At 36.9% G+C, this 13197-nt stretch overlaps 1 protein-coding gene across 1 annotated transcript in view; it reads right to left on the reverse strand.

The window, feature by feature from the left end:
• Positions 1 to 537: 537 nt before the first annotated feature.
• LOC107718010 (extracellular tyrosine-protein kinase PKDCC-like) overlaps positions 538 to 13197 on the reverse strand; it is a 47474-nt gene continuing 34814 nt past the window's right edge. Inside the window, exons 5-7 of the mRNA XM_016524925.1 lie at positions 11677 to 11784; positions 3779 to 3952; positions 538 to 1279 (exon numbers count right to left, since the gene is read on the reverse strand). Of these exons, the coding sequence (XP_016380411.1) occupies positions 1185 to 1279; positions 3779 to 3952; positions 11677 to 11784 (377 nt within the window). The 3' untranslated portion in view covers positions 538 to 1184. The remainder of the gene's footprint in view (positions 1280 to 3778; positions 3953 to 11676; positions 11785 to 13197) is intronic.

Raw genomic sequence — 13197 nt, forward strand, 5'->3', positions numbered from 1 at the left:
AGCATTTATTTGAAGTAGAAATATTTTATAACATTATAAATGAATTTACTGTCACTTTTGATAAATATGTCCTTGCTGAATAAGAATCAGTTTATTTAAAAAACAAATAAAATCTTACTGACCCCAAACATTTGAACGGAAGTGTAGAGATGCAAATACTAACATCAATTTTGAGCCCTATTTCAAACCTGACAAAATATTTTTAATGCATATTTATAATGTTAGTAAATTTCTAAGCTCAAATCTAAGCCCAAAATGTCATATTTCAGTTTTTTATACCCTCTCTAACCCTGAAAATGTTAATAACACACAAACATGACCAAGACACAGTTTTAAGTCTCTTGACTTTATATTTCCATATAAAAATATTATTCTCATATACAACACCACCATAAGAAAACATGTACATGTACATCTCAGTGCTTTCGCTGAAAGCAGAAAACTCTTGAACTCCTTCACCTGTCAAGTAATAGATTGACATGACATTTCCTTGGGAAACTTTATCACACCACAAGGGGATTCAGATTTGCTGCTGATCTGTTTGTGTGTTTGAGCAAAGTTCAGTCTTTAAAAATGATTTCATAATTTCAAAAAGGTGTTTTCATTCTTTAAACCAATAAATTACTTGTTTAGACTGGTCTAAGTGAACATTTAGAATCAATTGTCAGAAGAACTTGTTTTACATGAGCAAATATTTGAAAAGATTTCAAAAATCAAAGCAAATGCTTTTAAAAGCTCAACAAATAGACCCTGTTTCACATGGAGAAAAAAGTGCTGAATATCAGAGCAAATAATAGAGGATTCTGTGTGGGCAGAGACAGAAAAGAGAATCAATGACAGGCTGAGAGAAAGAAAGAATAAAAGAGATATTGACTGGAGATCTCATTAAACACACACACACATGTTGCCGTGACAAGCACAAACAGCCTCTCTGCATCTCTGCCAGGTACACAAACATATTCACCGTCCAATCCCAGGTTCAGAGAGGCAGTATTGCACATAGTTGACAGCTGACCTCCGCCTGAGCGAGTCTCGAACTTCCTGAAAGGTGCTTTCTCTTTTGACCGTCCTCCCAAAATCCTGAGCAACATGTCCTCAGGAACTACAGCACATGAGTGTCTTCAGAGGGAGACGATCAGAAGATACTGATGATGACTGACCACGCTGTATGGCGCTCTCTCATCTCAGCTCTCAGCTGCCCCCAGTCGTATGTACGAGAGTTTACCTGGAGCCGTGGTCATGCTGGCTGCACCAGTTTTGAAGAGCGCAAGCTGATGACCTGTAGAGTGAAACAGGCTGTGAGAAAGAATGGCCATTTCCTGCTACAAAACAGCAGACGGAAGACAGGATGAACAGGATGTGAGAAACAGGAAATGGGAGAAAGAGAAACGTGAAAGAGAGTGCTGTGGTACAGTCACATTTACTGATGTTCGGTGAATTTTCACAGGCAAAGTCCTTTCAATAAGAATTTGGGGATTTTAAATGATGCTGAAAAATTGGCAGGATGCAGATTTCGCAACAGGTTCAAGTTGATCATGCAGATTTGCTGCACTGACCAACAGAAGGCTACTTGGTTTGAAAATGACTGTGTGAATTTGAAATTTCATTGAAATTTTGCACCTTATTACTATCTAATATTATATATTATATATCTATTTCTACCAAGCGATGGACAAATTTGAGCCAAAATACTGTAGGTTATGAGATCAACAACAAAAAGAGATTGCAAAGCAAAATATCTTCAATATTAGAACATCTTTTTCCTAGACAATAATAACTTTACGGAATGGAGAACCTCCTTCTCAGATGTTTCTCCTGACAAAAATACCCAATAATCTCGTGTGTCTCCTCTAGAGTTTCACAAGCTCTCGAAAATGTCTCATACTCAGATATGATCACTCTTCAGATTCCAGGACAAAGTCTTTAATCAAAAGCCAGTGATTTCAATATGAACTCATGTAGTTCTTTCAAGATAAATGTTCTGAGAAATGATATGCACATCAATCTTATAGCTCCATACTTCTTCTATATGTCAACCATTGTCCCATTTGTCTCCTTCTAAGAAGTTTTAGTAGAAACATCTTGTTAGAAATATCCCAAGCTACGGAAAAGCAACCTCGAAGGCATACAATTTTCCACTGGATGGTAAGAACAGATCTCTGATCCATATTGGAGTTTGTGAATAACCAATGAGAACCGCTAGTCTACGTCCAGTTGTTGTGTGTGGTGATGAGAGAAGAGAGAGGAATGAGAACGGGGTGTGAGGAGTGGACAGTCACGGCAGTTAGAGTACTCATCAGGACGACATTTCTCATTTACCAAAGGACATACATTCACACAAATCCATGCACACATTTACAACAACTCTACAACACACTACAGTGGCTCTGTTCCAAAATCTAGAGAGCTGTCTATTGTCTACATACTGTAGACAGCTGTCACTAAGGCATCCTAACTGAAATGGATCCTCACAAGGGACCGGTTTGAAACATACATACACTGAGTCTACATACACAGCAACTCTGTGCAACATATAAATAGCGCTAACTCGATTCACAATTGCATTTTGTAGTTTGATGTTAGCAAGTCCAGACATGGTAGCTTATTAAACGATAAAGTCAACGTAAACCAAAATATGTGACCAACTTTACTTTGATGTATTACTGAGTACTTCAGAGTTTTTTCCTCTGGATTAATCCGTCCGTTATAACTGTGCAGGAGTTCATTTCCCAAAAGCAACTACGGTCACAAGTTCCGTCGTTAACAACAGAGTTCAACGGAACTTGTCACCATAATTGGGTAACAATGCATTTGGGAAATTACCACTGATTAACTGTTCTCCAGAAGACTAGTAGTGTGCGCTAACCAAGTGTGCCTCACACGACCTGAAAAGTGAAGCCAAAACATTTTGATCACCATCTGGTGGCTGGCTGCAGTATAGTTCATAAACCCTACCCTCTTCATGTAAATGAATGGGACGTAACTGCTACTGCGCGGACTTGGCCTCCAAATGAATCACTTCTGCGCAGACTCTGGCTCCAAATGAATCACTTCTGCACAATCTCAGGCTCCAAATGAATCACTTTTGCGCAGACTCAGGCTCCAAATGAATCATTTATGCGCAGACTCAGGCTCCAAATGAATCACTTCTGCTCAGACTCAGGCTCCAAATTAATCACTTCTGTGCAAACTCAGGCTCCAAATGAATCACTTCTGCACAAACTCGGGCTCCAAATGAATCACTTCTGCGCAAACTCAGGCTCCAAATTTATCACTTCTGCGCAGACTCGGGCTCCAAATTAATCACTTCTGTGTAGACTCGGGTTCCAAATGACGTCATCGGTACAAGATGACAGTGGCCATACCTGGGATATTTTGGCTTCACTTTTCTATAGTGGAAGGAAATGGAGACGCATCGTCCAAATTTTTTACAGTCTATGGTGCTAACATAGTAAATAGGGTCAGGTTATACAACATACATTTTAAAGAGTAAGAAAGTAATTACTTATTCAAAAGAAGTACATACTCAGAATTTATGTGATTTCAGATGCAGCCAGGGTTTTAAACTTATGAAACTGTATTGCTATTCACTATCACATTATTGACTCTTTAGGATGAAATAGCTTTGCTGCACTCCTTATTTCTAACTGCTAAATGAACAAATGTAAAGGTCACTGAAATCAGAAAAATTACTTGACTTACATTTCATCATGTCTAGTTAGTCTAGTATAATGTACTGAGCTACACAATGAAACAGAGTAACACTGTGCAACATTACCTGTCCATGTGCTCTGATTGGTCATGACGAAGGCCCGGCATTGGGCATGGCTCTCACACACGTCAATAGCTTCATCGACGCTGAAGACTGACAGCAGGCATGCGTCGTGCTGATAGGACGGCCAGCAGCGATAGTTTTCTGCTGCTATCGAGGCCTCTGACACATGTTTATACTCTGTCAAAAGAGAGAAAGAGGAATGAGATCCAGGAAAATATGTTATTCTAATAAAGACTGAAGAAAATACTATAGATGTATTTTATTTTATTTTTCTGTTCTTAATGTCACTTTTAAGTAAATCTTTCATGTCAGTGCTTTCTGGCCAAACTGACAGCACTGACATACACTGCTCAATAAATCAAATGCCTAACAACAGTCCAAGAAAAGCATAGTGTGTGTGTGTGTGTGTGTGTGTGTGTGCAGGAGGTTTACACACAGTGAAACAAGCTCCTTCATTGTGTTAACACAGGGGGCTGTCTTGTTCTTTGAAGAGGGGAGTCTTCAGGCTGTTGTTAGTCAGTTTGACATGTGTCTTCTGATTCTGCCTTTATCTTTTGCTTACTCAGTTACTCACTCACACACACACACACACACACACACACACTATAAACGCCACTCAACCTGACCCCGACCACAATAAATGCCTCTGTCATGGCAGCCACAGTTAGAGGGAGGCCAAGAGAAAGAGGGAAGCAGATAAAAAGAGAGAAAGGCAGATAAAGGAGTGACGAGTGACGACCAAAAGAAAACTAAACTAACAGTGTCCCTCCTATCTGTCCGACCCACACATTCATCTGCCCCTTCTCTCTCATTCTGTCACTTATCACTGTGTTGTCAGCTCTTCAACAATGCAGTACATCACTGACCTAAAGAAACAAATCCTGCATTGAAACACAGATAACATTTAAAAAAAAAGCACTTTCTGACAATTAAGCACATTTTCACCCAATTATTTTTTCATTGTTGTTTTCATTACCGTAATGTATCCGGACAGTTAACTTTTTTTGTAATTTTGTGCTTCCCATTAGATTATCTTTACTGTAATACAATATTTTTTTTTTACTGTAATCCAGCGATTTTTGTTTTATTTAAATCAGCATACATGCAATAAAACACAGCAAAGACAGTAAAACAAATACAACCGCGATATATAAATTCATTAATTTAAATAATATAATGTTAAAATATATTATCATAATAATATTAATAGTGTAATATTATTAATACAATTATTATAATTCAATTAATAATTATATAAATATAATATTACATAAGCTCCAGCTTCTCTGTGACTCTCAAGAGGATACACAATTTGAAGAATAGATGAATATCACATAATATTAACATTAAATATTGTTATTAAAACAACATTAAATACTGCTATTAAAATGAAAAATACTAGATAACCATCATAGTATATTATTATCATTATTGCATTACAGTAACGTCAATTAGATTTTTTTAGAAAATTAAAAAAAAAAAAATTCCTGCCATTTTTTTAAATACCTCCATAGTTCCAGTAATGTGTCTGTCCACACTAAACATAAAATGACATGTGTCACAATCATAACCAATAGGAACATATTAGATATATGCTATACTATATAGCAGAATTTGTTAACAAGTGAGATTTCACATCCTAATCGATTGTCTATTATAATGTCACGTCTGGTTATAAAACAGTATGATATTAAACTAATGTGGACGGTAGAGTCATAAGGTCAGTGCACGTCAAGAGTAACTAATGAGAAGAGATGTGTGAGGAACAGAGCACTGTAACGCTGCCAACATTCTCCTCACAGAGCTATGATGGCCAGACCTTTAATGTGTGTGTTTTTTTATCATCATCTCGGTCATGTTGTATCAAGTCAACATTACAAGACGTGATTCACATTAACACAACATCGTGTTTGTAATACTGAACGTATGACATTACATTACAGAAAAGGGGCAGCTGTTCTCTCTCAGATGAGCGAAAGAATATATATTGCAGCCCGTATTAATTCAACAGCTGCGAACAGCTCGATTTGGTGAAAACGGGCGAGTAGGAACAATATGAAAAGTGTGTGTGTGTGTGTGGAAGGGGCACATTATACAGCAAAACAAATATTCATAACAGGATATGCCATTGGCGCTTAACTGATTTGCTGAAAGGCAGACTTTGGTAAAAAGTCACTAGCCATAGACACTTGTCTTTTACAGCAGAATCTGAATTGTTTCCATAATTGATTTTCCATAATTGATTCTTACTGTGAAACTGCTTTGACTGTCTGCAGTGTATAAATACTACAGAAATAAAAGTGACTTGACTTTCACGAATATCATTTAAGTGGTCAGCATGGTCTGTATCATTGTGTTTAATGGATTTTTACTTGTCTTTAAAGTATCTTAAAGCAGCCCTTTGCTAGCACATCGTGTCAAGACCCAGCAAGCAGACCTGCATCGCATACTTATCTATCTTCAAACTGAGTTGCTGACAGTACTTTGTGTGACGTTCCTCTTTTTCATGCTAATGCACCGTTAATATGATCGTTAAAGACCGTTGAAGGACGGCTTTGATTACATGCCAACCGCCGGTCAACCGCGCTGAAATACAGCCAGTCTGCGTTTTCACAATCCATATGCGGCTCTTTTACAGTGTGCAGTTTGGAAGTGGAATGGTGATGGATACATTGTCATGGACCGCATGCCTCTGGCAAAAATGCTGACAATGTGGTCATGTATTCGTACGCTTTCGTGAAAAACGATCCCAGGGTAGTCCACTTTGTGGACAGGATATATCAATTGGAGAGCTGTCAATATGGCACTGCTGCATTGCTGTGAGGTTTGTAGATGGTTCTGGAAAGCGTCTCAAATGGTTTGTAGAGTTTTTCTTGGTTTTTACGCTCTTCGAGAAGGTTGTAACGTAAACCTAAGGTCTCATTCACAGCACTGTGACAATGGGCCTGATAAAAGGAGCACAGCCTTTAAAAGACCCGAGTTAACTGTGTACTACAAATGTCTCGACTACTAGGCTATAAATGTCGGAATCTCTGTGTCTCATTTTCCCTCTCCCGCTCTTCAGGGATATGGCTGGATGGGCTTTACTGACGTGATTCACTATTTCTCTTCGGCTCTGAATGAAGGTCACTGGGCAAGCTGCCCTCGATGAGGTCTTTCTGATGAGTGAGCGCGGTGGGATCGAGGAGAGCAAGAGCCGCACGTGGCAACTAAGTGGAGCTAGAAGCCAGTACATAAGAGCAACTATTAGACTCTTTATTGCACTAATTAATGCTTTATGGAGCTCTTGCTTGTTTTGAATGTTCCTGTAAGATGCAGGAGAAATGAGAGAGAAGGTGATTTAGTGGGCCAGAGGCATGCTGCACTGTAAAAAATGACCACGAATTTAACGGTAAAAGACTGTAAAAATGCTACACTAGAAACCCGTTAAATGGTTAATGGTAAATTCCCGTACTATATACGGTGAAAAACTGTATTGGACATTACATGTATTGGACATTCATTTTACGGTAGTTCTGTAATCCGTAAGATTTTTTTATGTTTTTGAAAGAAGTCTTATGCTCACCAAGGCTGTATTTATTTGATCAAATTCAGTAAAAACAGTAATAATGTGAAATATTATTACGATTTTAAATAATTGATTTCTATTTTTCTATTCTATTTGTTTTCTATTTTTACTCCAGTCTTTAGTGTCACGAAACATTTCTTATTATTATCAATTTTGAAAACAGTTGAGTTAATTTTTTTTTTTTTAAGAAACTATGATACTTTTTTTTCTTTCAGGATTATTTGATAAATAGAAAGTTGAAAAGAACAATATTTATTTGAAACAGAAATGCTGTGCAACACTATAAACATTGTACAGATATGTACAGCCATATAAATGTAATGTATCCTTGTTGGGAAAAAAAAAAAATTTTTTAAATCATACAGACTTTTGAATGTTACTTTGGAGTGTATTTTACACATTACTGAGCAAAATCTGAATAGCCAAATGTCTAAAAATGACCAAATATCATAATATGATGTATTTAAAGTTTCAATTTATTGTTTTATTGAATCATTATTGAATCTGTAAACACATTGGGTCAACTTCTGTTGTTTTTAAATGTGCTCTATAAATAAGGGTTGTTTTGTATTGTATTGTGAATATTACTATTAAATATTTGCCAAAAAAATTCCATTACAAACCTATTTAATAGCAAATTTAATACTGAATGTTAACCATTCTCAAAAAATAGCACTGAATGGTTTTTCGTTTAATGAAAAAATTTACCTGGTCTACAAAGAAATGATGGAATAAAACAGTATTTTTTTAAACTTCGTACGAAGCAGGATTTTCTTAAAGCAGTACAACACTCTTTTAAATTGAATATACAATCTAAAGATGGCAAAGACAGCTGATAGAGCCAATAAGAGAGGAAAGAGTTAAATGGCTCTGGAAAAGATGGCCCTCACTTGCTTAAAGCTCTCATCAGTCAACAAGTTTGTCTGCTATAGACTGCCAATGGAGCATAGAGAAGAGCAGGAGAGATAGCAAAGAAAGAAAAAGAGAACTGGGACAAAATGGTAAAACAGGGGTGGAGCGAGTAGGAAAGAGGCTGAGGTGTTTCTCAGTGCTGAGATGGCTGTTTTGTCCGTCAGGCCTGTGAGCAACCCCTCTGCTCACCAGTTATATAAACTCTAATCTTCTAAATCTCCTCTCATTTGTCCTTACATGCACACACAAAATCCCCCTCTCTCTCCACGCTGACTGAACAACTGTTTAATACGGCGGGGAGATTTGAGGAAACCCATTCACTGCCAGCATTCTGCTGCTGTCTAGTCATTTCAGAATGACTGTATTTACAAGATGAGCACACGAACACCACCACAATTACCAGCGGGAAACAGAGTTTTATTTGTGTCCGGCTCTTTGAGTTTTGTGCGAAGAAAATTGGTATTGGTCATATCACTACAAAAACTTTCTTTCTTAGTATGTTTATCTTGTTTTTATGTACAAATATTTAAGCATTCTTAAATCAAGATACATTTACATGAGAAGCAAAATTACTTAGATATGTAGTCTTGTTTTCAGAAAAATGTCTCAAAATTAAATGATAATCTACCAAAGGGGAAAGAAACATAAATGTGTTTTCCTTTTAAATGAAGTGTATTTTTTTTACCCCATTTGGCAGATTTTTTCTTGTTTTATTGTATGGTAAAACCATAAGTTATTATAAATATTTCAGAAAAGCAGACCTAAGTTGTAATTTTGCCTCTTTAAGTAAGCAATTCAAAATATTTGTACTTGAAAACAAGACAAAAATACTAAGAAACTCATATTACAGCATGTTTAAGCTTTCTGAATGTTGACTCTACTTAACTTGATCTAAAAACTTTTGTTTCTGACTTTACAAGCAAATTTACAGCTCTTTGTAAGAAACACACAAATGGCCGACTTGACTAACTCTAACAGATTGGATTCCTAAGCTAAAAAAAAAAAGTGAAAATCAATCATGTTAAAAATAAAAACTAATTTTAAAAATTAAATGAAAACAGTTCAGTATTAATTGAATCTATTAAGCAAATCTATTTACTGTATGGGAAACATTTCTCTCAAATCTGTCTGCCATCTTGGATTAAAATTAGCTCAGTGCAGTGCATTCTGGGATTGCTTAATCTGTGAAAAACATATGTGATGCTGCCAAGTTAGGTATCAAAAAAGGCAGCATAATTTTCCTGCCAACCTGTCTTTCTGAATGAGCATCTGAGCTGTGGTCATTAACAGGGCTTACACTTACTTTTCTTTTTAGGAGCACTTGTACTCCTAATTAAAAAAAAAATAATTAGGAGCACATTTAAAAAATTCACGAGCACTTTCTGATCAATATTACGAGGTGATATTTGACTCACAGCGCATTTTTTTTCTTTGTAATTTGTACAGCAGTGTTAATTTTGTTGACGAATAATTTTCGTCATAATTCTCGTCAACAACATTTTTTTTCACTGACGACAACGAGACGATAACGAACTAAAACTCTTTTTGAATGACAAAAACTATGACGAATATGTATTGACATTTTCGTCAACGAATAAAAACGAGACGAAAATGTTAAGGAGGGACGATTTGGGAAGAGATTCATTCAGAACGAATCTGCTGCGTGGCTCGGAGGTTAGATGCGTACATATGAACCGGCAGGACATAAGCTAACATACACTTGCTGCACGTCTCATAAAACGTTCAAAAATGTCAATATGTGGGAGTAAGAGAAGAGCAGGCATATGGATAAATCTGACGACGCAATAGAGAACTCAATTCAGTCCGGTTTTATGAGCGCAGACACTGAAGCACACACACACAGGAAGCGCGTCTCACAGCGCGTGAGTACTCTTTCCAGTCGCATGAACGGAGAATTACACACAAAATGATGTTGAATTGTCAGTTTTGACGAGTATTCACGTAAACACAGTTGATTACGTCTTAAGTAAACGTAAACAGCAGGGAGAACGTGTATCAGTACATTGCATCCATTGCAGCTGTGCATTCGGTTTTAAAGGGATAGCAGCCTAATTTACTTGCTATTGTCCGAGTCATTGATGTTAATCAAGTAACAACAGAAAGACAGAAAATCAGCACTGCTCTTGACTGAAAAACTTTAGTAGCCCTAAAGATTAATCTAAATTTATTTATAGAAATAAATATGTATGCTTGAAAGTATGAAGAATATGGTAAACAAGTTGCTATAAAGAATGCATAATTAGCCTATATAACCATTGGTGTTTCATTAAAAAGAAGACCATGTTCTTGTTCTTTATGAGAAGTGGTTTTATTTAATTTTAACATTAAGGCATGTTGTGTGTCACCGCACACAAATCGTTGTCTATCATGATAAAACCTTAATATGAAACCTATATAATGAGTTTTGGAAATTTTAGAGAAATGCTTAATAAACGCATTACACTGTAACTAAACCCATCAAAACTAAATCAAAATTTGCTGTCAAAATTAACACTGCACTACAGAGGTGGCAAAGAAGAACGCAAAAGTGGCATGTAGGTATATTTACAGACGTGAAAGTGAAAGTGAAAAAAGTGAAAGTGACGTGACATGTGGCCAAGTATGGTTACCCATACTAGGAATTAGTGCTCTGCGTTTAACCCATCCTAAGTGCACACACACAGCAGTGAACACACACCCGGAGCAGTGGGCAGCCATTTTATGCTGCGGCACCCAGGGAGCAGTTGGGGGTTCGGTGCCTTGCTCAAGGGCACCTCAGTCGTGGTATTGAAGGTGGGAGAGAGCGCTGTACATTCACTCCCCCCACCTACACTTCCTGCCGGTACGAGACTCGAACCCGCAACCTTTGGTTTACGAGTCCGACTCTCTAACCATTAGGCCACGACTTCCCCAAATTTAATTTGACATTTAATGAGGCTCAGAGGTGGCATGAGTGCAATTAAGTTCATAAATTCAAGTTGAGATGAATGTTTTAAATATAACATTTTGAAATATTAAATTATTTACTTTAATAATAGAAATATTATTTCTATTTAATTATAGAAATATTAAATGATGATACTTTAAAAATGAAATTAAAACTTCCAGTAGGTGGCTGCAAGTCACTGATTTTATCACTGAATCATTCATTCATTTGATTAGTCCGAATGGCTGATTCATTCACGAACAAAGCAAGTGACTGTCTTTAAGAATGGGCAATTGAATCATTGACTCACTAGAGTCAATCAAATATTCTGATCGGGTCAGTCGCACTGGTGCTCCTAAATATTTTTTTTCATAGACGCACACAGTAGTTTTCAGCCACAAATGCGACTGAAATTGTCGCACTGTAGATCCCTGATTAAGTGTGTTTAGTAATGTCAAAGGTCAAGGTGTGTTGGTATCTGTCTGGGTCACTCACCTGCTTTGTGTGTCTGTGTGTTATTCTTGAGGTAATGTCCGTTCCTGTAGATATCCAGCACTTTTTCGAGGTGAACCAGAGTCTCGTCGGTGCCCCATATCAGCTCTCCTGAAACACATTCATACAGCATAAACAACTCAACTATTAACGGTTTACATTTTGTCATTAAGAAAACATGCCTGCATAGTGATGCTGAAATGGATGTCTCGTGACACTGGGAGAGAAAGATAGGATCGAGGCCGGCCCACCCACGCTACCCGTGGCTTCACGGACTGTTGTGTCCCAGAAAAACAGATTTCAAACACTATCTGACATGCCATTATACTGATGAACATGACGATAGAGCGGATAAGGAAAGGAATTAAGGGCAGAGACAAAAGGCACCTGGCAGGGACTGAAAGAGAAATGTTGGGATGTGAAGAGGAGGAATGTTTGTAGAGGATGTTTGAGCAAACTTCTCCTCCACAAAAAAAAGCATTGCTTGACGCTTACATTTTTTCCCAAGCAGCACATGTGCTCCTAAGTTGAAAAATGTAGGCGTGCATAAAAAACTTTAGGGATGAAATGAAAAATGAAAATGCATCAATTAATATGTGTTATTCCTTAATAACACATATTAAAGTAATACAAGGAGACATTTCCATGCAAACAAAGTACACTAAGTGCAAAACGTACACTAGGTTTTTAAATATTTATGATTCAATATATATATCGAGGGGAGAGAACCAGAAAGGCGTAAGTGACATTTCACCAACTTTACAGGAGAGCCAAAACAAAAAAGTTACCATAGTTTGATCTGACTTTGTGTACTGATTTCAATTATTTATAATAAAAATGTGTACACTCATGGATGACAGTACTTTTGGCAGTAGAAAGAGCTCATTAAGAGCTTTCATTTGATATATATATATCTCTCCATTTCACCAAAAATGTCACTTACGCCCTTCTGGTTCTCACCCCTCGATATTTAGATAGATTAATAAGTGTTAAATTATGTGCTTAGTCTATTTTTTTTACAGTTTGCATGGAATTAAAAAGCAGATACAGATATTGTGTAGAAAAAAAACACCTTAATGCATAATGCAGGACTAAGTATAAACAAGCCTGAAATACGGTGAAAATTGGTCATACTTAATTAACAGTAAATCATAAGAAATTGTTTGGCACAAATGTGCAGTGTTTAAGATGTTTGTTATATAATTTAAGATATTTAAAGGGGTCATATGATGCTTTTTTAAAGATCATTATTTTGTGTATTTGGTGTAACAGAATATGTTGACATGCTTTAATGTTCAAAAACACATTATTTTTCAAATACTGTACATTATTGTAAGTCCTCTATGCCCCGCCACACACACACCGCTCTCGCTCTCTCTCTCTCGCGCGCATGCACACACACACACCGCTCTCTCTCTCTCTCTCTCTCTCTCACACACACACACACACACACGATGCGCAAAACTCCGCATTTGAACAGTCAATAACAAATACTTAAACTAATAACAAAACAGTAGCTGATTG

This window comes from Sinocyclocheilus rhinocerous, unplaced genomic scaffold, assembly GCF_001515625.1.
Source record: "Sinocyclocheilus rhinocerous isolate Xijiao unplaced genomic scaffold, SAMN03320098_v1.1 scaffold573, whole genome shotgun sequence".
NCBI classification, from domain to species: Eukaryota; Metazoa; Chordata; class Actinopteri; order Cypriniformes; family Cyprinidae; genus Sinocyclocheilus; species Sinocyclocheilus rhinocerous.